This window comes from Lonchura striata, chromosome 2 (assembly GCF_050655825.1).
Source record: "Lonchura striata isolate lonStrDom1 chromosome 2, ASM5065582v1, whole genome shotgun sequence".
NCBI classification, from domain to species: Eukaryota; Metazoa; Chordata; class Aves; order Passeriformes; family Estrildidae; genus Lonchura; species Lonchura striata.
Window position 1 is genome coordinate 10815932 of NC_140704.1, and position 23722 is coordinate 10839653.

The following is a 23722-nucleotide window of genomic DNA, read 5'->3' on the forward strand; positions in this document are numbered from 1 at the left end:
TCTTTAAGCTGGGTAGTAAGTAAATCTGCCTTCTAAGGAGCAGTATGTTTATCCTGGATTCATCAATGGCCCATTACTTCAACCAAACCATATGATATTCTTACAATAAATGCTCACCTTTTTTGAAGAAGGGATATTGGAGGGGAGAGAGTGTGCCCATGTGTATGTGGGAGTGATGTTTTGTAAATAGAACTAAAAAAATGATTCTGTTTCTGAGGGAAATAGAGAACTTGCTAGTGGATTTCTGAATAAAGATTTGGGTATTGCAGTTGAAATGGAGATTTAAGTAGGCACCTCTATGTGTACTATTACATGTTTCTTTTTTAAACTAATTTTTATTTTTAGCTATGAGATTAGAACAACTTGTTTCCTTTATTTGCAAGCCTTGTTCATCAGTAGCTAGTGATCTTTTTTTGCTTGGTGTTCTGGCACAGTTAACCTTTCTGATGCTTTTCATTTTTTACTTCTGCATCAGCCTGGTATTTTTGTTTTCCTCACTTCCCTTTTTCAATTTTTGCAGAGAGTTTACCTGCTGTTTTTTCTCTATATCAGTCTTTTAATTATTCATTATTAAGGTTAAATAAAATGTGAGGAAACCTCAGTGGAATCTGGTATGTGAACCAGCTGTATAGCCAGCTCTGTGGTGACCTGTAATTCAGGCTGATATGTGGTGTAGGTGTCTTGGAAATGCCTTAAGTATGAAAGTTTGAGAGTAAGAATAGGATAGTGAAATGGACTGAGGCTACTGTGGTTTATTTGGTCTCCTTTTTATCTTGTTTTTCAAACTTTTGTTCATGCCAATTTGATGCATAAAGGTGCCTCTCTCAAGACTTAATGACTTGCAAATTCTTTAATGACACCACTTAAATAGTGACAACGTGATATTAATAGGGACTGGATAGTTTTGACACACCTACTATGTAGTTATGAATTAGTACCCTTTTAGCCCTTTAGTGTAGTGTTGTGGTTTTGTTTAGTTTTTTTTTGTTTGTTTGGGTTTTTTTGTTTGTTTTGATTTTTTTTGGTGGGTTTTTTTTTTTACTTTTAGGCAGGTGTTAAATCCTTGTCTTCTTTTACTATCTTGGAAAAGGCAGACATCACAGATTCAGCATGGGAAGCTGGGAAGTTTGCAGAGGAAACTCCTGGGGAGCTGATATGCATGCACAGCAAAGCAGCCATGAGTAGTGGAGCGTAAAGAATTTAATACCTGAACATTATGTTCATCTCTTGTATCAATTGGTAGCCAACAGATGTCTGCATGTGCTAATGTATTTCTTTTCACAACTTTGAGTCAGAATGTACTGGGGAGTAGACAGGAACTGAAGAAAATTGCAACACTGAGAGCATCTCTATCCAGTATGTTCTTTGAAACCTTAATGCACTTCACAGAGGTGTTTTATTTTGCCCTCTCCTTCCTCCCCACATGGAAGAGTCAAAGCTGTAAACTTTTGCCTCCTGACCCACAGAGACTATAGCAAAGAGTTAGGAAAGAACATAACTTTCTAACAAGCCATGATTTTTCCATCTGTACCTTGACTGGATGTAGTTCCCCAATACCCTGTCTGAGGAAAAACACATTTAGAGTTGTAAGAGTTCAACAGCTTTGAAATTCTTATGGCTGTACTTTCTATGAGCATTGAATGAACAATACTGTTTCCCAAAGTGGTTGTGTTCCAAACTCCCAGGGGTAGTAGATCACAAGTTTTCCTCTTCAGCCCTGCCTTATACTATCTACCATATAGGATGTTTCTTGGGTGTGTAGCTTTTTGGATTGGTTAGGGTTTTTTTTTTTGCCTGTGGAATATTAGAAGAGACTTAAGATTTACAAACCATTGTTTTGTGTAATTGCACACAACTACATTTTTCAGATTGGCAGTGCATATAGAATTAATTTTTTTCCTGAAAGAAACTTTACTTTCACTATTTGCTTAGTCTAATGAGAAGACTGATCCTTGACTGCTTTAATATTGGTAAAAAATACTAGGACTTGGTAAGAATACTAAAGCAATCTCTTCATTCTCTTGGAGAAAATGCTGAAGTGAACATTCTTTATTCAAGACCTTCATATGAAATTACAATACTCGAATATTTTTCATCACTTAGCTATATATCAAGTTGGCAAAACTAATTTCAGAAAAGCATGGTTTTAGCAGCAAGAGTCATCCACCAGTATCCAAATCTTGAAGAGGTAGAGTAGATTTAACACTTAGTACTCTTAAAGCTCATTTTTGTTAATGGACAAGATCCTGTAATTTAACTACTGTTGATTTTAGATGCAGGAATCACTGTATGAAAGCCATGTTTTGATATTAACAAAATGTAATGGCTGCTGTTGATGCCTGGCTTTATGAAAATTGCTACAACATTAGGGAAGCATCAGTTGTTTATGCAGAGTCCTCAAATAAACATAAATGATGTAACTTGCTCCATCAGAACTGAATTCCGGGATCTCTAATTTGTCTAGATCAAGATAAAGACTCTTAAAAGAAAGTATTTATGCACCCCTTAGTTAAGAGGAATAAAACATTTTTGACTGTGTAGTTTTGCCCTCACTGCTTAAAGTTGCTTCACAGGCACAGTTGTTCATCAGGCACTGTGCAATGCTGCTGGACTGGTCCTGGGTTGATCAGGTTTTCATTCTTATTTTTTAATGTGCCCTGCCTCTTTGTTGCAGGGTGCCTCATTCTGTTTGCCATGCAGAGTTTCAGTTTGTATTCAATTTTCACTTGTTTACATAGTAAACAATTGTTTCCCTATTAACAAATCTTTGTAGAAGGGCATACATGAAACTGTATCAATTTAAGAAAGGGGACAGACAAAGGTGAAACACACTCAGGATGTGGTTGGTCATTTATTTGTGTATGGTGATCTACAGAAGTTACTTCTGAAATTTTCTGCGCTACAGAGACCACTTTTTAGCAAGTTGCATGTTCTTTAAATATTTCCTTTCCTGTCTTGGGACATTGTTTATGTGTGTTTAGCAAAGCAGGAAGTAGTCCAGGCCCTGTCTAGTTTATCCAATTGCTGGTATGCGAGGTGAAGGGCAAAAAAATAAAGGAAAAAAAAGCTTGGAAAAAGTATGTGTTGAGTAAATATCTGTATCAGGATATTTACTGTTGGATAGTGTTCTTGAACTCTTTTCTTAAAGACTGCTAATACCACAAAAGGAGTTTTACATCCTTGCTGTTAAATGACTAGTGAAACCACTGTCCAGCAGTTTTTGAAATTCTGTTTGTTGATGGGTGGGGGATAGTTTCTCCTAGATAACTTTTGCATGGGGAGTTTAACTCAACATTAGAAAGACAGAACAGAATGCAAGCAGAGGGTGAGTTGGAAAATACCAAGTTTGGAGTTTGAACTGATTGCAGTATTAGTCCTTTTCTGTTAGTACTTAATTCAGCTGTTCCACTTCTCATACAGGAGTCCATTTAATTTAAGGACTGTATTCAATGTGAAAGTTGTATCTGTAGGATTGTGTTCAAAATTTAGGAAATTCTGCAGTATGGTTGAACTAGTAATCTTTACCATTAGCCCATTTTCTTTTCAGTGCATCTGTAATGACTGCTTCTGCTGCTGCTGTAAAACCAAAATGCATATTAGCTGATAATGTGGAATTCAAATAGGACATTATGATTTCATCATTGGAGAGTTGACATGCTCAGGATTTGGAATGCTCTTGCAGATTTTCTTTTAGCTTTAAAAACCTTTTTTGAAGTAATTTGCTTTAATGACATACTTAAGACCTTCTATTTTAATACCAGAAACTAATGGGATTTTACCCTTAGTTTATTGTATCTGAAATGTAGACTTAATTAACTTTCTAACTTTTAGTAAGCTGTAGATAAGTCTTAATGTGATTTATGTTGATGTATTTAAAGGTTTTGATTTAACTGGTCAAATACCTGCCTGTAATTCCATGCTGAGGAAAACACTGATAAATTGAAGTTGTCTTTTTGTTTCAGTTTAACAAAGCTTTAGAGGTAGTCTTTCTCAAAGAAGTGTCACGAGCTTCAAGACTCGTGGGGTAAAATAGGGTATTTGTAATGGTGGTCTTAACTTTTTAAAGCCATCTTTCATAACTCTTGTTTTCAATTTCACTGGAGGTGTTCAGCAAGAGAAACTTTTTTTCCTTGAATATTGCAATTTCCTTTATCATGAAATGTGGAATTTCTGCAATCTGCATCCTTTCTGTAGATGCTGAATGTTTTGAGCATTCCTGCACTGTACTGACTTGTAGTTTTACTTTTTTCCTAGTCTTTTCTTCCTTTTGTTTGATATTACTTATGCACATAGTAATTTGGATTTAATGAGCCTTCTCTCTTTTTCCCCTAATAGCTTCACTTGGAGGGAACATGCTTATCAAATGTTTAGATGAGTTTGACATATTTTTTTAAAAGCTTCATTACACAAATAAACAGACATATGCTCTCAGGTTGATGTTTGATTTGATTAGCTTCATGCAGTTTTAAAGAAAAACAGCAGTGAGTGTTTTAAATTGGAATGTTTCTGGGTCTTCCTATAATTACATAATAAGTACATTTTTTACAAAGACATTACTCTGGCTAGCAGAGACTGAGTTACCAGATATACTTATTTGGGAATAGGCAAGGAAAGTTGTAAGATCTTTTGCTGGGTTTGGGTTTTTTTTTCCTTTTTTTTTTTCTTTCTTTTTATTTTTCTTTTTTTTTTTTTCATTAAAATCCTTACCCAGACTGAATGAGAAATGCACTCTGCACTTGTACAAGTCATTATTCCAATGAGATTGATTTAATGTAGTGCAGAATAGTTTGTCTTGCATTCTGTAAAAGGGCTGCTATTAAAAAAGAAAAAAAAAAGAGAGGTATGTTTGCATCCAAACTCGCTTTCCTACTATCAAATGTCAAATTTTTGACAGTAGTGATTTGTCAGAATATGAAAGAATCATGGAAAAGTTAATAGCCATTTTTATTTGTGAGATAATTACCTAATCTTGGATCGATATGGAAAAAAATGTTGGTGTCTCTGCTATTTCAGATTGTATCCAGTTTTAAAACTACAACATCAAGGGCAATCTGTCAACTGTTAAAGGAATATGTTGGCCACAGGGATGGTATTTGGGATGTCAGTGTCGCGAAAACTCAGCCAGTGGTGTTGGGAACTGCCTCTGCTGGTAAAGTTTTGTGTTGCTTGAATTTTTAGAAAATTCTGATTTAGTCCTTAAGCTATAGCAAAAATACAAATCCAAAGCTTACTCAGAAACTGAGCTTCACATTGAAAGAGTCCTTTTAAAGAAGTTCTGTAGCTGAAAAATTATTAAAATTGAAATTGCCTTTCCCTTAGAAGGTTCAAGCATGCTTGTTGGTCTTTCTAAAGTGTGTGCCAGTTCACTTCCATGCAGGTCACACTCTCCTTAGTCAGCCCTGGCATGTCGGGTAGGGTGGGTGGGATGGGGAGCTGCTTGCTCGGGGAGGCCTCTGGCACAGAATTCCATACAGCTGGATACAGAGATCCCTACAGGCTTTCTATCCCAGCATTGTTTAGTCTTTGTCTTTTTATCTTTTTATAGAAGCTGTACATGTGGTCATAGTTTGCTTATTCTTGTATTCTTGCAGTCTTTTGCCTCGGAACACAGGGGCAGCTAAAAATCTTCATGTTCAGTCCTTTTTACTTTATTAGATTTATTCCCTCCACTTGAGGGGGTACAACTACTAATGAAGTCACTAAATCTGTTATAGTCCAAAAATCAATGTAAAGACTTGTGGTAGTTTTGGAAAATTATTAGGAAAAGAAATCATAGCCAGATAGAATCAGTCAATTTGAAGTGACATTCTTTTGAAGCTGGAACAGAATCTGAAGTTATTGACTAGACTTTAATACTTACAGACCAGAAATCTCTGCTTCTTGAACTGAACTGTTACAATTTTTGTGTGCCTGCTGAGGGGGCACATTTTTTCTTTGTGTGGGACATCTTGTCTTTGTCCTGATTTGACTTGGAAGCCGTTCTCCAATTCAGCTTTAAGGTACTACCCACTTAAGTAATTTAATTAATTATTTATTTTTGGGTGTGACAGGATAAAGGAGTGGCATTTGGAGTGATTTCCTTTTTAAATTAATTTTTTTAGTGTTCTGAAATGACCTGTATGCACTTTGGGATTTCCATGTAGGAAGTAAATAGATTGTGCAGAGAATTCCTGTTTGTAGTGGCTGCCTTTTTCACCATGGAATGCTTTCTCTGTTTTTGGTTTTTTTTTTTTTTTTTCTCCTCATGATATACATCTGGAGCGTTATACAGAATTTGCCTTTCAATTTGCCTTGTTGCAAATCAATCTGATTAGGACAACACCTTTACTTTTTGGGGGAGATGTGTACAATGATAAGAAAATGTTAAGTTTTGTGTATAAGGTGGTAGTCAAGAGTTCTACATTTAAAATCTATTTCATATGGTATGTGCTATAACTTGTTTGTTGAAAGGGTAAAAATTAAAAACATATGTTTTTAACTATTTACAGCTGCTTTTTAATCTTTGTAGATCACACTGCTTTGCTGTGGAGCATAGAAACAGGGAAGTGCCTTGTCAAGTATGTAGGGCATGTCGGCTCAGGTAAGATAAGGGCATGTTGTGAAAACTGGGAACAGAGCATGGGAGGGGAAATGTGTTTTGGCCGGCTACAGAAATGTTTATTGTGGTTTCACTTCCAGTTTTGCCAACAACATTAACAAGTCAATTGTGCAATTCCACTAATTTTCATACAGAGAGTGTTTTGTAATATGATTCTTTATTGGAGAGGCACATTAAGACAGTTCTGCAAATGCTACATGAATAAACAAGTCCATATAAAGAAATTTACAGGCACAGTTAAAACACTTAGAAGTTAAATGTCAGAACTCATTATGGTCTTGTGCATGTGGAGAACAAAAGAAACTTATATAAGCAGAAATTAGCTGTCTTGCAGGATCTGTGTTATATTTGAGTTAGAACTACAGATGCTAGGTGAATTTCTTTTTGCAATTCTTAAGATCTCATATATAATTTGCTGCATAATGCACAGATCTTGTTTTTAAGACAGTTAATTAAATATAGGTATTTGTCCATCTTTATACCAGTATGAATATTGTGGAAACTGTTTTTTAAACCCCTCTTTGGGTTGGGAGGTGCAGTGCAGTGAGTGTCTTTAATGTTAATTTTTGGTGTCAAATTTGACAGGAACTTGATTAACACGCTTCTGCCTCTTAACACTCTTCTCCTCTTAGAATACAGGATTTTATAGACCAAAACTGGAGAGGTTTTCCATGAAGAACTCAGTTATTGACCAGGATTGTTTGGTTAAATAACTTAGCAGATCACACAAACTTTGTGGCAAGGGTACAGGTAGAATTAAATTCTCTGCTTCAGCTGTGAGTTGTACTTTTTCTTCCTGCTACATGACTTCTAGCTCTTACAGCACAAAGATAAATGCATAGAAACAACTGGTAACTTGTAAATGTGTTCAGGTATCTCAGGTTGTTTGCTGCATGGGCCTCTAAGTTCTATAAAGTCATGTTTGAAAACTTCACTCACTTGAACTTTCATGCTGGTAGTTTTCTTTTAAAATTGCTATTTGGATAACTATGAAAATAAGAAGTTCTAACCTGTATTTAAACAGTTGTGTTTGAACAACTGTGTTTGACCATCAACAAAAGAAAAATTGTATTGTATATAAATTTTATATAACTATATACATCTCTAAATTAAAATAGAAATAATGTATTTTTTATGTAATAAAACTTTTTTTGTTTGATAGTTGATTTGAAATGGTGCAAAGGTGTTGGGTGCCAGCAGCTGGTGCACCATAGAGCTAGTTCAGTTTAAGGAGTATCTTTTTAGACTCATTGCACCACGCTCTCCCAACAGCATAAGCATCTATTTTACTTGTATAATGGATGGAAATGAGTTCTAAGTTCTGTCATTAGTTGAATCTTATGCACTGAAATGAAATTAAGAGCTTTGTTGGTTGATAGAATTCCTGCAGGCTTTGATTACATCAAAATCATGTTTTGATTGCATATGGTTACAGGACTGAAATCTGATTTGTGTTGCTTGCATCAGGTTTTCAGGCATTTGTACTTGCAATGCTAAGTAATAAGCAGGATGTTGATGGTAACATATAGTAAGTTTTCATTGAGTTAGAAATAATTATGAATGCTTAAATTCTCTTTATGGAATTCCAGAGCATTATCCCCTGTCAGTTTTGAATGTGGTTTGTTTACCCTCTCTGACATGAACCACTTCAGGAAATAACTTGCTAGAAAATGTGTTATTGTATGTATAATCAATTTTAGCTGCTTTCCTTGATACTACACTTCATATCACCTAAAAGATTACTAAGAAAAATTGCTGAAAACTTAAGATGACTTGATTTTTCAATGCTTTTAATGATAAGATATTGTGAAACAATTATTTTAGTATACTAACTTAAAACTTTACTTTGCTTCATACAGTAAACTCCATAAAGTTTCATCCCACTGAGCAAGTGGCTCTTACAGGTATGTAGAGTTTTTTCATATGTTAAGTATGTTAATCTTGATGCACAAGAAGTGTAATTTGCTAGTTTGATCTGGTTGTAGCCTCTCTCCCTATTGCTTGTCAGCATCCTTGTTGATTGAAGTATTTTTATATTTGAAAGCATAACAAATCAGAGCTCGATCTTGCCATCTGTGTTTTTCATGTCGTGTTGTCATTTGTGCTTGTCTGCTCCAAACCAGACACTTAAAACCATACATCAGGTGAATGTTCTGGAATTCATCCCAGAGTACTCAAAGAACTAGTGGGTGTTGTGGCAGGATACCTCCTGATTACCTACCAAAGTTCTTGGGAGTCTGGAGAGGTCCCTTCTGAGTAGTGTTACTCCAATATTACAAGAAGGGTGTGAGGAAAGAGCAGTGGAACTACAGACCTGTTAATCTAATCTCAGTTCCTGAAAAAATTACAGAGATTATACTGGGTACTGCTGAATGGCATTTAAAGAATAATGCAGTCATCAGGCACTGTCAACATGGATTCACAAAGGGAAGGTCCTATTTAATTTATTTGACATCCTTCTAGGATAAGGTCACCTGCCTAGTGGTTGAAGATGTGGTGGATTAAGTTTTTCTAGTTTTTAATAAGGGTTTTGGTACTGTCCTTCACAGTGTTGTTCTGGACAAGCTGTTGAGCTGTGGGGTGAGCTGGTTCACGGTGTGCTGTGGGGGCAGCTGGCTGAAGGGCAGAGCTCAGAGGGTTGTAGTAAATGGGGCTGTGTCTGCCTGGCAGAGGATCCCCAGTGGTGTTCCTCAGGAATCAGTTCTAGGGCCAGCCCTGTTCCGTAGATTTATCAGTGACCTGGATGCAGAAGTTGAATGCATCATTAGCTAGTTTGTTGGTCATATCAAACTGGGAGGTGCTGCTGATTCTCATGAGGGACGGGAGGCCTTTCAGAGGGATCCAAAAAAGTGAGAGCACTGGGTGATGATTAATGGGATGAAATTTAACAAGTTCCAATGCTGGATGCTGCAGCTAAAATAGAGTAATACTGAGCACAGGTATAAATCGGGCTGGAGAGCAGTTCTAATCCTGCAGGATTAGAACATGTTTGTTCTGACCATAGCAAGGACAATCTTGAGTTTGTCCTTAGTTAATAATGAATAAGTCTATTTTAAACAGATGGAGTTAAAATCACATGGTACCTTCTGAGCTGTAAACTGACACTTGTTAAGCTGAGTTGTTTAAGGCAGAAGAGGAATAGCTTCATACTTGCTATTTTGGATTTCTCATTAAAACCATGATAAAAACATTTAATGGAAGAAGTAATTGAAATAAAGAACCCTAGTAATTTGAGAAACTATAAATGAATATCTGGTGATGTATTAAGTGCCTTCTTCAAATGCTACATATTGAGCAGTGGTGAGACTCATGTTCTGATGTGTAGTATTCAAGTGATGTTTCACTGTAGGAGTGATTAATTTGGTACTGCTTAAATCTTGCATAATGAATTATGTTTGAGATGTTGAGACTTGTTTACCATAAAGTTCATAATGGTGTATATTAGGAAAATACGTAACTTAGTATTACTAAATATAATATTAACATCTGTTTATATTGCCTATGGAAATATTCTTATTTATTCTCTCTCTCTCTCTCTCTCTCTCTCTTTTTGCTTCTCTCTCTCTCTCTCTCTCTCTCTCTCTTTTTGCTTCTCTTCCCCTGTGCAGCATCTGGAGACCAGACAGCTCACATCTGGAGATACATAGTACAATTGCCTACACCTCAGCCAACTGCAGACTGCAATGTAAGCAATCAGCTTGCTGCAACTAAACTAATTGCGCAGCAATTTCATCAGATAGAGATTTTATGATAAGACTGAATGTTAAATTTACACATAATTTAAAAATTACATGATTTCAGGACTGCCAAAGGTGGGATTTTAAGGTTTTAGTTTATCAGCTGAATTTCAGCATTTCTTTGAAAATAGACTCCCTTCATGTTTTCAAAAGCATTTGGTGCAGAATAAAATTTACAGCTTCAAGTGCATTAATTGACTTCTTGTTCAAGGTAGTAAATGTGTAAATGAACAGTCAAATAACTTCATTTTTGTAAAAATGAAGTTTTTTTTAAGTTGGTTAAATTTTTGTAGCGTAACTTACTGAGGCACCTGTATTAGCTATAGTTGCTGTGGATTGAAAACTGTTGTTAAAGACTTGTAATTTTGGCATTTATTTGAGTCTTCATTGATTTCTAATCAACCCTTGCCAGCACACATTACAATGATTTTGTTGTCCCCAGGCCTTTATTTAGTCAGTATTTACTTTAAAGTGTAAACCTATCAAATGCTTATTTTACTTAAAAGTACCCTTACTAAATTGTGAAGAAAACATAATTTATAGCATGAGCTTCTCAGTAAGCTAAGTAGTGGCAAGAGTTGACTGTTTAATATGAGGTAAATTTCAGAATGGAAAATGCTTGATTCAGTTTATTTGATTTTTCATTTCCATTTTGAAATAAAATACAAATATTATCTTTTCCACCCCAAGTAACATAGGAGAAAGATGTTTTTGTCTTGTGTAAGTATAAAAGGAGTTCAGAGAATGTTTAATGATGAGCAAAAGAATTTATTTTGCATCCAGTTTCCATCAGCACTGCATGATCACTGTGTATTGACCAACAGACAAATATTGCTGTAGTGATTTGATTTTTAATGGATAAAAATATGTCTGTAAATTACTGTCTTCCCAAAGATTAACATAGTCATTGTCCTCTTAGATGCTTCCTACCTTTAAAAATTGAAAGGAGAAAAGTCCCTTAATAATGTGCTGCAATGAAACTCTAGGGTAATGCACTAACCAGATAGTACAGGGGACTGATACTCAGAGCTAAAGCATTTGGAGGGGATTTTAATATTAAGTAGAAACAGAATTATTTAGATTGGAAAAATTTTCTTTAAGGTCATCAAGTTCAGCTGTTAATCCATCACTGCCACAGCCCTCCACTAAACCATATCCTTAAGGGTGACATCTGCACATCTTTAAATTCCTCCAGGGATGTTGATTTCACCACTTCCCTGGCTTGATAACCTTTTTGGTGAAGAAATTTTTCCTCACATCCAGTCTAAACATGCCCTGATGCAACTTGAGGACACCTCCTTTTATCCTATCACTTGTTCCTTGGGAGAAGAGACTGACACCCACCTGGATGCTCTGTCCTTTCAGGGAGTTGTAGAGAGCAATGAGGTCTCCCCTGAGTCTCCTTTTCTCCAGGCTGAACAACTCCAGTTCCCTCAGCTGCACATCAGCAAGTTGTTAAAAGGAGTTATTAAAACTGCATTTAACTTACTGGTTATATTCCCTCAACTAAGTTTGTGATAGTGAGTACTGGAGTAGGCTGGGTGCAGCAGAATTAATTTACCCACATTCACATTAAGGGGACTGGGAGATGTAACTTAGAGACATTCCTTCCCTTTTATTCTGCATCTTTTTTTTCCCCCTTGCATTTTACAGCAAGTGTCTGGAGAAGATGAAGTTGAAATCTCAGATAAAGATGAACCTGATGGAGATGGAGAGGGTTCCAGTGATTGCCCCACGGTCAGAGCCCCATTAACTTCACTGAAAAGCCACCAAGGAGTGGTGATAGCAGCTGACTGGCTTGTTGGGGGGAAGCAAGCTGTGACAGCATCATGGGACAGGACAGCAAATCTGTATGATGTAGAGACTTCTGAACTTGTCCATTCTCTTACAGGTATTTGTTCACTCATAAAATAATAATAAAAAAAAAAGGTGGTTTGTTTTTATACAAGGGATTATTTGTAGATACTAAACCATTGAGGAAAGAAAGTTGTTTCTCTGGAGCAGGATGTGAGTGTGTACCATGTGCTGCTCAGTGCTGTAATAGTTTTTAAAATTGCAGTCTTGTAAATCCCCTGAGCATGAATTTGCCTTCTTTTGAGCTTATTGTTTAACCTATGAAAAAATAGTTGTTTAAATTGAATGTACCCAAATTTTAGCTCTTGCAAAAGGCTTTTGCTGTGTTCATGGTGTGTTAAGCAGCAATAACCTACTCTACTGAATATGAAATAAGTAGTGTGGTTTTTGCCTTCAAATACATTCCCAAACTTTTACAGCAGTAACAGTATTAAAGTTCAGAATGATTGTTACTCCTTTCTGTTTGGGAAAAAGAGAAAAAACCATCAGCACAGCATTCCAAGTGTATGTGGAAATGAAAAGTCTGATTTTCATTGCATGTTCTGGTTTGTGATTGTAGGGCACGACCAAGAGCTCACGCATTGTTGTACACATCCCACGCAGCGTCTCGTGGTGACATCGTCACGCGACACCACCTTCCGTCTGTGGGATTTCAGAGATCCTTCTATCCATTCTGTGAATGTCTTTCAGGGCCACACAGAGTAAGTGACAGCTCCTTCACAGGTTTGCTCAAGTTTGAAAAGCTGCAAATACGCCCAGAGCTATTCCTATGTGCTTTTTGAGATACCGAGTTCATTCCTGTTTTGTGAGACTGATTTTCACAGAAACCCCCAGTTGTCCTCCTTCAAATGTAGCACAGCAGTACATAATTTCCAAAACAGCAGCCAGGGCTCTTGGTGTGCTATTGCTCATATGGTAGGTCTTGATAAAAATTGTTACAATTAATGGTCATTTAAGGTATGAGGTTCTTTTTGGCACTGGTTATGCTTGCAGCTTGGGGTTATTGCTGTAATGTACTGGATCAAGCAGATTGCCTCTGCTTGTCTTGATACTCACTGTGAGGTAAAGGTTACTCCTTTGAAACCCATGGATAAAAAAGGATTAATTTTTACTCTTAAAAGCTTCTAATTTTTACATAAAATAAGAACTAAAAGGACAGGCACTGATTGCTGTGTTCTGTCAAAACAGTGATTCTGATGTAACATTTTTAGTTAACAATTTAGGCCTAATGTTGTTATATAGACTACTATTGAACATGGACAAATGTAGTCCTGAGAATCTGTGTTCTGGTGTTTACTTAACTTCCTGGTTTTTGGAGATCTGATACATGGAAAATGCAAGTGTAACTTGGAAATACTATACCCAAGGAAGCCAGTCTTTTCTTGACTTGTGAATATGTGAGCTTTTCTGTTTAGGAAAAAAATTCACCTCCCTTCTAGACAATAAAAGATGATTGATCCTAGTTCAAAATAGAAACCCCAGGTGTTTATTCACATTTCTGGTTTTTGTTAATTGTGTAATTTACATTATGATCGAGTTTCAGTACCCTCTTTTTCATTTTCTCAGCAATTGACTAGCCTACATATAACCAAACCACCTTTAACCCCCCCTCTGCCCTGGACTCCTGAGCTTGATAAATTACTTGGTGCATCATAATTGTTCTGTATAAGTGGCCATCTTCTCCTGATAGAGCAGTAAGCTTGATGTTGTGGCCTACATCCTAAAATTGTTTCATCTCATCACTTTTGTATTCTTCTGTCACTTTTCCTAGAATGTTTTATGAAGTTGTAAGGATTTGTATCAATTGGTGCTTGCATTTTTCCCCCAGCTGATTAACTACTTTGTCTCAGGGTGTTCTTTTAGGGAAATGACCAAGACTTGTGTTTTCCCATATATATGCTGAGACCAAATGATGTTGACCTTGAGTGATAGTGCATACTGTAAAAACTGTCAGCTGGTGTTTTGGCTTCTGTTGCTGAGACCTATAAACTAGCAGAGAGTTTACTTTATAGGAATGGAATAGACCTTGTGTAACCTCTTCAGCCACTCTTACTCTAGCTTTTAATTGTCTTCATATTTCTTCTGCTGTATCAGAAGAATACAGACAGATTGTCTCTGTTTTGTACTTTGAATGTATGAGGTTTTTAGTATTGACATAGACTTTTTCACTAAATAAACCCTAAATTTTATTATCTCGAAACTGATTTTATTTTTCAGTGGCCAGGGCTGTTGAGGTCTCTTATTTATGGAAGGGGCAATTCTCTTACAGAAGGTATTTCACTGATGAATGCAGACAGGGCAGAGATGGGGAGGGGGGGGGTGTCATTATTTTTGCAGTTGAGACATACTTTAAGGAATTTTATTTTTGTTCTTTTATTGTGCTGCCTACTGGCAATATTTTTAATATAAAAATATTTAATATTTTTAATATAAAATATTAAATATTTAAAAATATAAAATATTTTAAAATTACCATCTAATCAACACTGCAACAATCTCTTCACATTAAGCACATTAAGCACCATAGAAGAAACCGTTTTTTTTTTCTTTTGGCTTTTCTGAACATCTGAATAATTTGCCAAGTATTTAATATTTTGATAGGCCCTTGGCATCAGTTCTGTAAATTGGATGTTACAGTTGTTAACACCGATGATTTAAAGTCCTCAACCATAAGTTTTAACACCCTCTGGTTGAATAGTACCTGATGAGCCTGGCGCTCTCAGAGCAGCTATTTTTTCACCAGATCAGCTCCTAATGCGCTCTGCCAATATGATTAGATGCCAAACGTCTCAATCGTGAGGCCAGCATTCCGTGTTTGTTGTGTCGTACGCCCAAAATCTCCTTGCAGCGTTCCCTTCCTGCCCGCAGCCGCAGCCGCTCCCCAGCAGGTGGCAGCACCGCGCCGCGCCCGGCCCGAGGCAGCGCCTTTCATTAACCTTAATGAGCCGCTCCGCAGCGGAGCTCGCAGTGCCTCGGTATCGTGTGGAAACTAGAACTGATGCTGATGTGTTGAGAGACTAAAGAATCCTGTTACAGACAGAGTACATACATCTTTTTATAGAGTTAATTGTTGTCAAAAAATAAAGAGTTGCAGTGCATTGTCCTGTATGTCAAAGTGATGGTGTGTCATCATCTGTGAGAGATTATTTGTATCTTAAGTGGACTAAGAAATCACCTATCATTTTAATGTCCTGAACATAGCTTTATTAAAAGCAGAATGTTTCTTATCATCTACTACTAGGACAGTTTAAGAAAATAAATTCTCTTCCAGTAAGGCCAGAAGGAATTGTGATAAACCTGTCTTGAGCTGCTTGCATTGATAACTGTTTTGAATTAAAAGGTGATTTTAGAATTGCCAACTGTATGTTAGGTTGTTCCAATGGAACAGATTTCAACTTACCTCTTGGCAAATTCTATAAGTTGCTTGTTTAACTTCCCTGTTACACTTTTTGTACCTCCTTAGTCTGCCTAGCCTCAGATTCATCTTACAGTTTTCATCTTCAAGATCTTTGTTTCTTATGTTAATTATGGAAGTTTCCTATATTTTTCCTTGTATTTTCTGTTCTTATTTACAAGTTACCTAATCTGCCTCAAAGTGTAAGTATATTTTGACATTTGTAGATTAAGTACAGTACATTGATAGTACTTTTGCCCTTCAAGCCTGCATTCAGCTGGGGTCTTTTTCGAAGTTGCATCTTACCATGGAAGTTTCCAGTTCTGTAAACATTGCTTGTTTACATTTTTCATACATGTGTGTGTGTGTGTGTGTATGAATAGGACTCTTTCAGTTCAATAAATGACTTACTTCCCTGTGCCTGCTCACATAGCAGTAAACGTATCTTGTCACTTACTGTTTTAGATCTGCCATGCCCCCAGTTCATCTCATTTACCTGTTCTTTACTGATGAAAAAAATAGGAAATGATGTAGAAATAAGACTGATGCTTGCTTAATTATAAATAATTTTTGTTGTCTGGTTCTGTATTTGTACCAATAAGAATTTGTCTTGCTAGTGCTGTGAATCCCCAGTCACATCCCCATATGAGGAGTTTAATAGAGGCCTGGGAAAAAATTACATTTATGTTATAATCGAGGCACTAACTTGTGGCCTTTAACTACATTGATCTCCTGAGTTAAAGCCTCCAAAAATCATACTGGTGACTCATATTCCAATATCTTTTTTCCAGCAGATACAGCTTTGAAATACATGATTAATAATAACAGCTGTTCGTCTGTTGAGAAATTATTCAATTTAGAGGTTATTGATTAGAGCTCTTCAAACTGAACTGAGGTTTTGTTCTGTGGAGCAAAATGGTTCTGGCATCTGCATGGCAGTTTTCATTCCACTTCACTTGTGCTGACACCTGCACAGCCCATCCAGTCCCAGCTGTGAAGGTCTTGCTTTTTCCAACACAGTGGCCTAGTTCAGTGACTGGTGTTGACATGCTCTTGAATATCTGCTTGATGAGTTTTTCTGTCCCTTTAAGCACTCTGCATGTGCTGGGGTATGTCTTGATGTGTGGAGCTTTCCAAAATGTTAATGCTGGAAGTGTTTACTATTTGTAGCTCAAAAAAAAATCTTAGTCTATGAAGATCTAGCCAGTACTTTATAGATTTTATACATTTGTTCTGACAGTTTGGTAACACACAAAATAAATTAATCCCCTGTGGGCAACAGAAGGTTTGTTAGCTAGTGGATTCATATACAGTGTTTAAACTACAGCTTTTGCTATTCATTTGAAGTATATTGATACTTATATGCAGCCGAAAAATTACTTGGTAATTAATAAAAGGTTTTGTTTTCTTTAATGACTGTCAGAGGTACACAGTGGTTGGGGACATTGCTCTTGAAATGCTTGAAAAAAAAATATGCAGGGCTTCCAAGTCTGTACTTGCAAATGCCATCCTTCAAAGAATAAAGTGATATCTTCAGAAGCAGCTTTGGTTTGCTATCCTTAAGTGAATATCCTTTGTTAATGCTTTTTGGTTGTTCAGTAGTTATGCACTGTTTTGCCATGGCAATTGAATGCATTTTTGGCTTTAAAAACCCCCATAAATTGGAGTGGGTACTTACTTTAGTCCTAGCCCCAAAAAAATAACAAGTTTGTTTACTGCTTTTCAAACTTACTGATCATTGTGGCTAAATTGGGCCATTGCATCAAGCATGAATGTGTGTTAGCTGTGGAATCTGTATGTATGTTACTTTCTGGGAAAACTCAGGAAAAAAATTGCTGATCATGGATCTTATGTTATTTCTTACAAAGAGCTTATAGCTCTTTTGGACTGCAGCATATTCCATCTCCTTTCACTCTGTTTGTTTGGCTCTAAGAGACCAGAAGGGAAAGTTCCTGTTCATTTGCTGCCTGTATGTCTCTGAATGTGCCAGCTGAATGGTGAGTTGTGCTCCATCCTGAGAACTTCGAAGTTAGAGAACTGCAAATATGTCTTGTTTCAGTTTTATGTTTTCCAACTCCTATGTTGCTGAAGAATCTCCATTAAAAAATACAAAAATTACTAAACAGCTGCTGATTAGGATGCTGGGCTGAATTCTGACATTTAGTGAATTGAGAGTTAATGTCAAAATGGCATTCTGTTTCAAGAGACTAGTAATTGCTTCAGTTTTTGTGGGCACTTGGGTTTGCCAAGGTCATCTGGCTTTCTCAGATTTTTGGGTCTGCAAGATCTAATTCTCATATCTTATTTGTGTTTGTTTTGAATATATTGTTCTTGAAAGAGTAAGTCATGGCAGGGGGAGAAGTGCCTTTTCTCCAGGCAACGATGTCCTTAGACATCCCTGTTGGAAGCAGTCTTATTCTAGATGTGCCCAATATTGCAAGGTCACTGCTATGTATTCAACCACACTTTCTTGGTGAAGCAGGTGTAGATGTAGTCCTAAAAATGCAGGCTTTGCATCTTTGACTAAATCTGTGCTTGGGCTTTTGGTTAAAACCTTTTGTGCCAAACAAAATGTAACCATTTGGATGCTATCAGTGGTGTTTGATCAGTCTAACACATCTGTTCTTTTCAAGATAGTCCTGTTCTTGCTTCAGTTATTAATTACTTTAATGATGTTTTGTCTACCATTTTTTCTGTTGTTTCTCATCAGAGAATGCCTAAGGCATTCCCCATGTGTGGATATCTCAATCTAGCTTCTGTAAGAAATGCAAAATTTTTGTGATGAAACATTCAGTTTTCTTCCCAAGCCTCACCGATTAACTTGATGGTTCTGATATTGCTATTAATATTCCTACCTTGTTTTGTCTGCTGAGGGACATTTTCCTCTTGCATTTCATTGAAAAAAGGCTCCAAACTTGCATATCACACACTGTTCTGATCCTGCATTTGCATTTTGAATATTCTTTAAATGAAGATTATGGTGTGGGCTCAAAGCTCTTGGGTTAGCTTTTTTGAAACGCTTCTAGTGCTTCTGGACATTTTTACAAAACCTTTTGGTTTACATTTACTACATAGATGTAACAGAGCATGATTAGAATTCAGTACTTTTCTTATACTTGTTAGCAGCCTTAATAACTGATAGCTCAGGGATCCAGCTTTGAATGCGCCTCACTTCCCTTGCTGAGTGTTTCTCCATAGATCTGTTTCAGGACAGACTAGGGGCCTGCATGTTTTACATGCCTTCAGTCCATCCAGGTTACCACTTCTTGCTCTCTGGCACAGCTTGAATTCCCAGTTTTCTCTTCTAACATTCTGCCAACCTGATACTGGCATAGAGTTATCAAAGTGCCACTCTCTTCAGCTCCCTGAAAGGATGTTGTAGCCAGGTCAGTCTCTTCTACCAGGCAGCCAGGACAAGAGGAAATGGTCTCAAGCTGCTAGGGGAGGTTTAGGTTGGACATTAGAGGAATTTCTTCACAAAAAGGGTGATAAGACATTGGAATGGGCTATCCAGGGACATGGTGGAGTCACTGTCCCTGGAGATGTTTAAGGGAAGACTGGATGTGGCATTCAGTTCCATGGTCTGGTCGACACGGTGGTGTTCGATCGTAGGGTAGACTCGATGACCTCAGGGGTCTTTTCCAACCTAAATGATTCTGTGGTTCTGTAATTCCTTCATGGTTTGTTCTTATGTTTCTTAAGTTGCAGAAAAAAGCTCTGCTGATATTTGGAGATAAATCCACAGGTAGACTTTGGGAATTATGTGGAATGATGTGTGTAGCTCTTGCTGGAATCAAGTGCTTTTAGCATTTCTGAAACCTAATTGCATTCAAATGTGGAGTTCTGGTGGGTTCCTTACCTGGGCCTCCTGTGGCCAGTGCCATCTCCTGTTGAGATGGGCAGTGGGGTTGTCCACATCTGGAGGTTTTAGACACAGTTCCTGGCTTCCCCTCAGGCTGCAGACTGCTTGATGTGGGGATATGCTTTGTTCCCCTAAAACAAAGGAAACTTGTGCAGAAAATGTGTCACTAAATTGAGCTTCCTTTAGGTTTTGTTTCTCAGTTTTACTACTTAAAATGAGAGACATATTTGAGCCCTCAAATTTTGCTGCTTGCATACAACTGTAGGTAATTGTATGTATTCAAGTTACCTTGAGTAAATTAATCTGAAAGCTCTGGTTTAGTCCATTTTCATTCCACACACAGACTTAAGCACGTGGATGCCTATTCAAGGCCTTGAAAATGTGTTATCTCCCAGTTCAATGGTAAATCCCAGTTTAGGTTGCAAATCAAAATGGAAAGAGCAGTGTTAACTTATTTTTTGGTGCATCGCCAGTGAGAGTTCGGCATCAGCATTTCACGGTCCAACATTTTCAACATTTTTTCTTTTCCCCCCTTCCCCTATGTGTGAAATTTCAGCAGATTGTTATGCAAAGCAGTTTTGTGTCTCAGTGTGACTGGGGAGACAGCTGTTGGGCCTAATGAGGAGTGCGAGCACCACAGCATTTCTGGTGATTGAGACCCACGCAGGGAGCAGGATGTTGGAGGCCAGGCAGTGGTGTGTGGTGAGGAAGTGCCACGCTGTCAGCTGGAAGTACACGCTCGGCTGCTCCCTATGACAAGATAAATGAGTTTTGCTGGGGTTTGGCGGAGGCTGAAGCTTTTTTGGAGAATAGTTGTAGCACACCAAACTCCCTGTGGGACCCACAGTTTGAAGTGTCATAAGACTGCTTCCTCTTTGCTTGTTACTTTCTTTTTTTTTTCTTTAATGTCCTACAATACCTGTCATCTTTTTGAGTTATTAAAAATCTAATGTCTTCTAGCATTCAATTAACATGGGGGCTGATGATGTTTTGTTGACACTTTTTATTAATTTAGCCAAGGGGATGTTAACCAGAGTTTTATCTGAGTTAGAACAAACTGAAGACTAATACAAACAAAAACTAAATCTAGCCACATGAAAATAGAGGGAAAAGGCTTTTAATTTTTGTGATATGGATGGGGTTGTGGAGGCAACACTTTTGAAAGGTTGTTTGTTTATTGGCTCCTTCTGTTAACTTCTTTCTTCCAACAGAATTTGTGTCCCTTTCTTCCTTCTTGCCATTCCCCTTTAGTTGGGCTGAAATCCTGGTTTAGTTTATAAGTAGGAAGTGGCCTTTATTCTTGTTACTGTTTTGTTTTAATTGAAAAAAACAAACACAAAACCAGGAAAAAAATTGCTGAGACGCATCTGTCATATTAAGAGATGCCTCAGTTGGAGTATCAGAGGGACAGAATGTAATTTGCACTACATAAGATCTAGGAGTGCAGCACTTGCTCATGTTTTAAGTCAGTAGTGTTGAGTATGTTTTTGAATTTAGCTGCATGTGATTTTTTTAAAATATTAACTCATTATGTTCCACTGTAAAATAAAATAAAATAATAAAGAAAACAAACCCAAAAAACCAGTTTGTCTTTACTCTGATGAATGAACCCTTCCAGGGTTGTCAGGTTTGTGAGAATGATACTGTTTTGGCCTTTCTACACTTGTTGTTAAGTTACTTAAAACTTCAAGCCTTGCAATCCTATTTTGAAAATGAGATGTCTTTGAGAATTGAATTGAGTATTTTCCTCAGAAGAGTCATGCTTCATTTTTGTAAAAGCACAGGGAATGTTATTCATACATCCATATACTGTTTGCTTTGGAGCTGGGACCCAAATTCTTGGTCATAAACACTGGGTTCAGTAAGAAGTGTTTTTATATTTAGCCATAAAATTCAAAGCTCCTTATGTAAAATATTGCTTTCATTGTCCCATGTGCTTGCAGATAGTGCACATCCTGGACTGCAGGGCCGAGCTGAGGGTGAATGGAGAGCTAAGACCTCTATGCACCTTTAAAGTTGTCACTAAAAACAGAGCAGCAACTTTGCCTTTCTATCACCTGCCCTATTCCAGAGAGCTACAGAAGAATTTAAATGCATTTTTATTTTACAAACTTCTGCTTGGTGTGCCCCGTAATATCTGAACAGTTAAGCTGAAAGAGTAAGTTTAGCTGGAAAGGATTTTGTTATCTTTTGAGAGTCCTTGGAGGAGCAGGAAGGATTGAGCTAACCTGGGGTTGGCATTCTGTTTTCCTGGCAATAGTTTTGAATGTTTTCATTTAAAAATGATAAATCTAAGGATTAGAGAACCTTATGTGGTCAAAGAAAATTAACCATGTTTGAAAGTGATAAATGATAAAGAAAAACCAATATGAGATCAAAGAAGCTGGAAAGCTCTTTAAAGTTTTGGAAAAAAAGCACCCAAAAGTGGAAGGTTATTTTAAGACAGTTTCACAATGTATTCCAGCTGTAATTGGAATAAAATGTATGATGGGGAAACATGATCAGATTTGTTTGTTGGCAGTAGAATACTAAAGCACAGTGTATTCATTCCCCTGGAGATTTTCTATGACTTGAATTCTTTATGCTGCTGTGTGCTGGAAGTCTCCCAATGTGTGTGGAAATGATGGAGATTGAATAGAGAATTTCAAACTTACAAATTTTGCTTCAAATGTATTGCAGCAAGATAGAGATTAGTAAAAGTCTGAATTTGTTTCTGAGCTTCTTTGTGTAAAGAACTAGTGAGAAGTGCAGATGCTGGTAAATTTGGTAGGAGACAAGTTTGGTGGTAAGAACATGCCTGTATTGTGCAGCAGCTTGGCTGCATGAGTGAGTTTTCTTCCCAAATAAGAAGGTGCCTGATCAAAGAGACTCAGCAGTTGTGGCTCTCATGTATGTTTTAACTTTTTGATTTTTTGTTCATAAAGTCCAGAAGATTAGTCAAAGACCTCTTGGTTCTTTCTGTAATCACCTCCCTGGTGGCTTGGCTGCACTCTAATAATGTGTTAGGAAACTTGGTATCATGAATAAAGTGGTCCTTCATCCTAATTAAAACTTAATTTGGTGTCAGTTTAAATTAAGAGGCTTGCATAAACTGGTCCATTGTGACCTGGCTTGTGCTAATCTTAATCAGCAGCTTGGATAGGACATGAATTCAAATTTCTGCAGAACAACTAAAGTGACAGTAGCAACTGACAACTTAAATTAAAATTACTAAGTTCTAAGAAATTGATGTGCATGACCCAAGTTACAAGATAGGTCATTAAATCAAATCTGTAGAAACAGAATTGAAAAGCCTTCCCTAAGAATGCTTTGTTAGTACATTATATGGGCAGAAAATAACTGGCTTTGAGTTGGGAATTCACACAATTACAATGAAAATTGTAGTACAAAAGCTTTTAATTGGTTAATATGAAGTAAAGGTAAAATATTTAAAAATAATCATAAAATCATAATGGAAATTGTTTGAGCCCAGTATATTGATGATATGCTGTTATCTGAAGCTGTAAAATACATAGACAATAAAATAAAAAGAAAATAAAATTATTTATAAAATAGCTTCTGGAAGTAATATGTTGCATTTTCAATTGCTAGAAATATTCCCATGAGTCTTTCTCTGACTGGCCTTGTGCATTTCTAGGCACATTAGGTAAAATTTTAACAACTGTGTGCTTGTGCTTCTTACTACTACTTGCCATTTTTTAATCTGACTCTCAGACTTTAGCTGCTTGTAAAACACAACTAGAAATCACAATTAGAGATTGTTAATTGCTGTAGCTATTGGTAGTGGGGCTATACTGGAGACTCTGAGTTTGGATTACAGCATGTTCATGTGTGTAGAGAACAGCTTTAGCTACATCTCAGGTGTTTGGGACCTCCTCAGTATCTGTGCAGTGAATGAAAATGTCTGGGATAGTTCTACAGAAATCTATGGATGGAAAGAAAAGCTTGGTTACTGATCTCAAATCCCTTAAGAAGAGATTTGTACTCTATGATACTAATTCAGTTGGGGTGGTGTGATAAACCTGGACATTAGTGCAGAACTTCAAAAGTGAACTCAGATTTCAAGATTGGACCTGTTTAGCTCATGTCAGAATCAGTGGAATATGAAAGATGCCTCCAGAATGAGTTTCTACTATTGGGCTGCTTCTCTTAGCACTTGGGCCACTCAAACCTTAAGTGTCATAGCTTCTTGTAAAAATATTCTTTAATTCAAAAATGACTGCTTGGAATTTTAAAATTTCATATTACTCTGCTTAAAAAAAAAAGGCAGGCTACAT

General features: G+C 36.9%; 1 protein-coding gene across 3 annotated transcripts in view; it reads left to right on the forward strand.

The window, feature by feature from the left end:
- The window catches only part of WDR37 (WD repeat domain 37), a 46282-nt gene that overhangs the window by 16860 nt on the left and 5700 nt on the right, over nt 1–23722 (forward strand). For all 3 annotated transcript variants that reach the window (XM_085563683.1, XM_021528818.4, XM_021528819.4), the window contains 6 exons: nt 5014–5149; nt 6509–6580; nt 8458–8502; nt 10207–10283; nt 11989–12226; nt 12749–12890. In XM_085563683.1, the coding sequence (XP_085419809.1) occupies nt 5014–5149; nt 6509–6580; nt 8458–8502; nt 10207–10283; nt 11989–12226; nt 12749–12890 (710 nt within the window). The remainder of the gene's footprint in view (nt 1–5013; nt 5150–6508; nt 6581–8457; nt 8503–10206; nt 10284–11988; nt 12227–12748; nt 12891–23722) is intronic.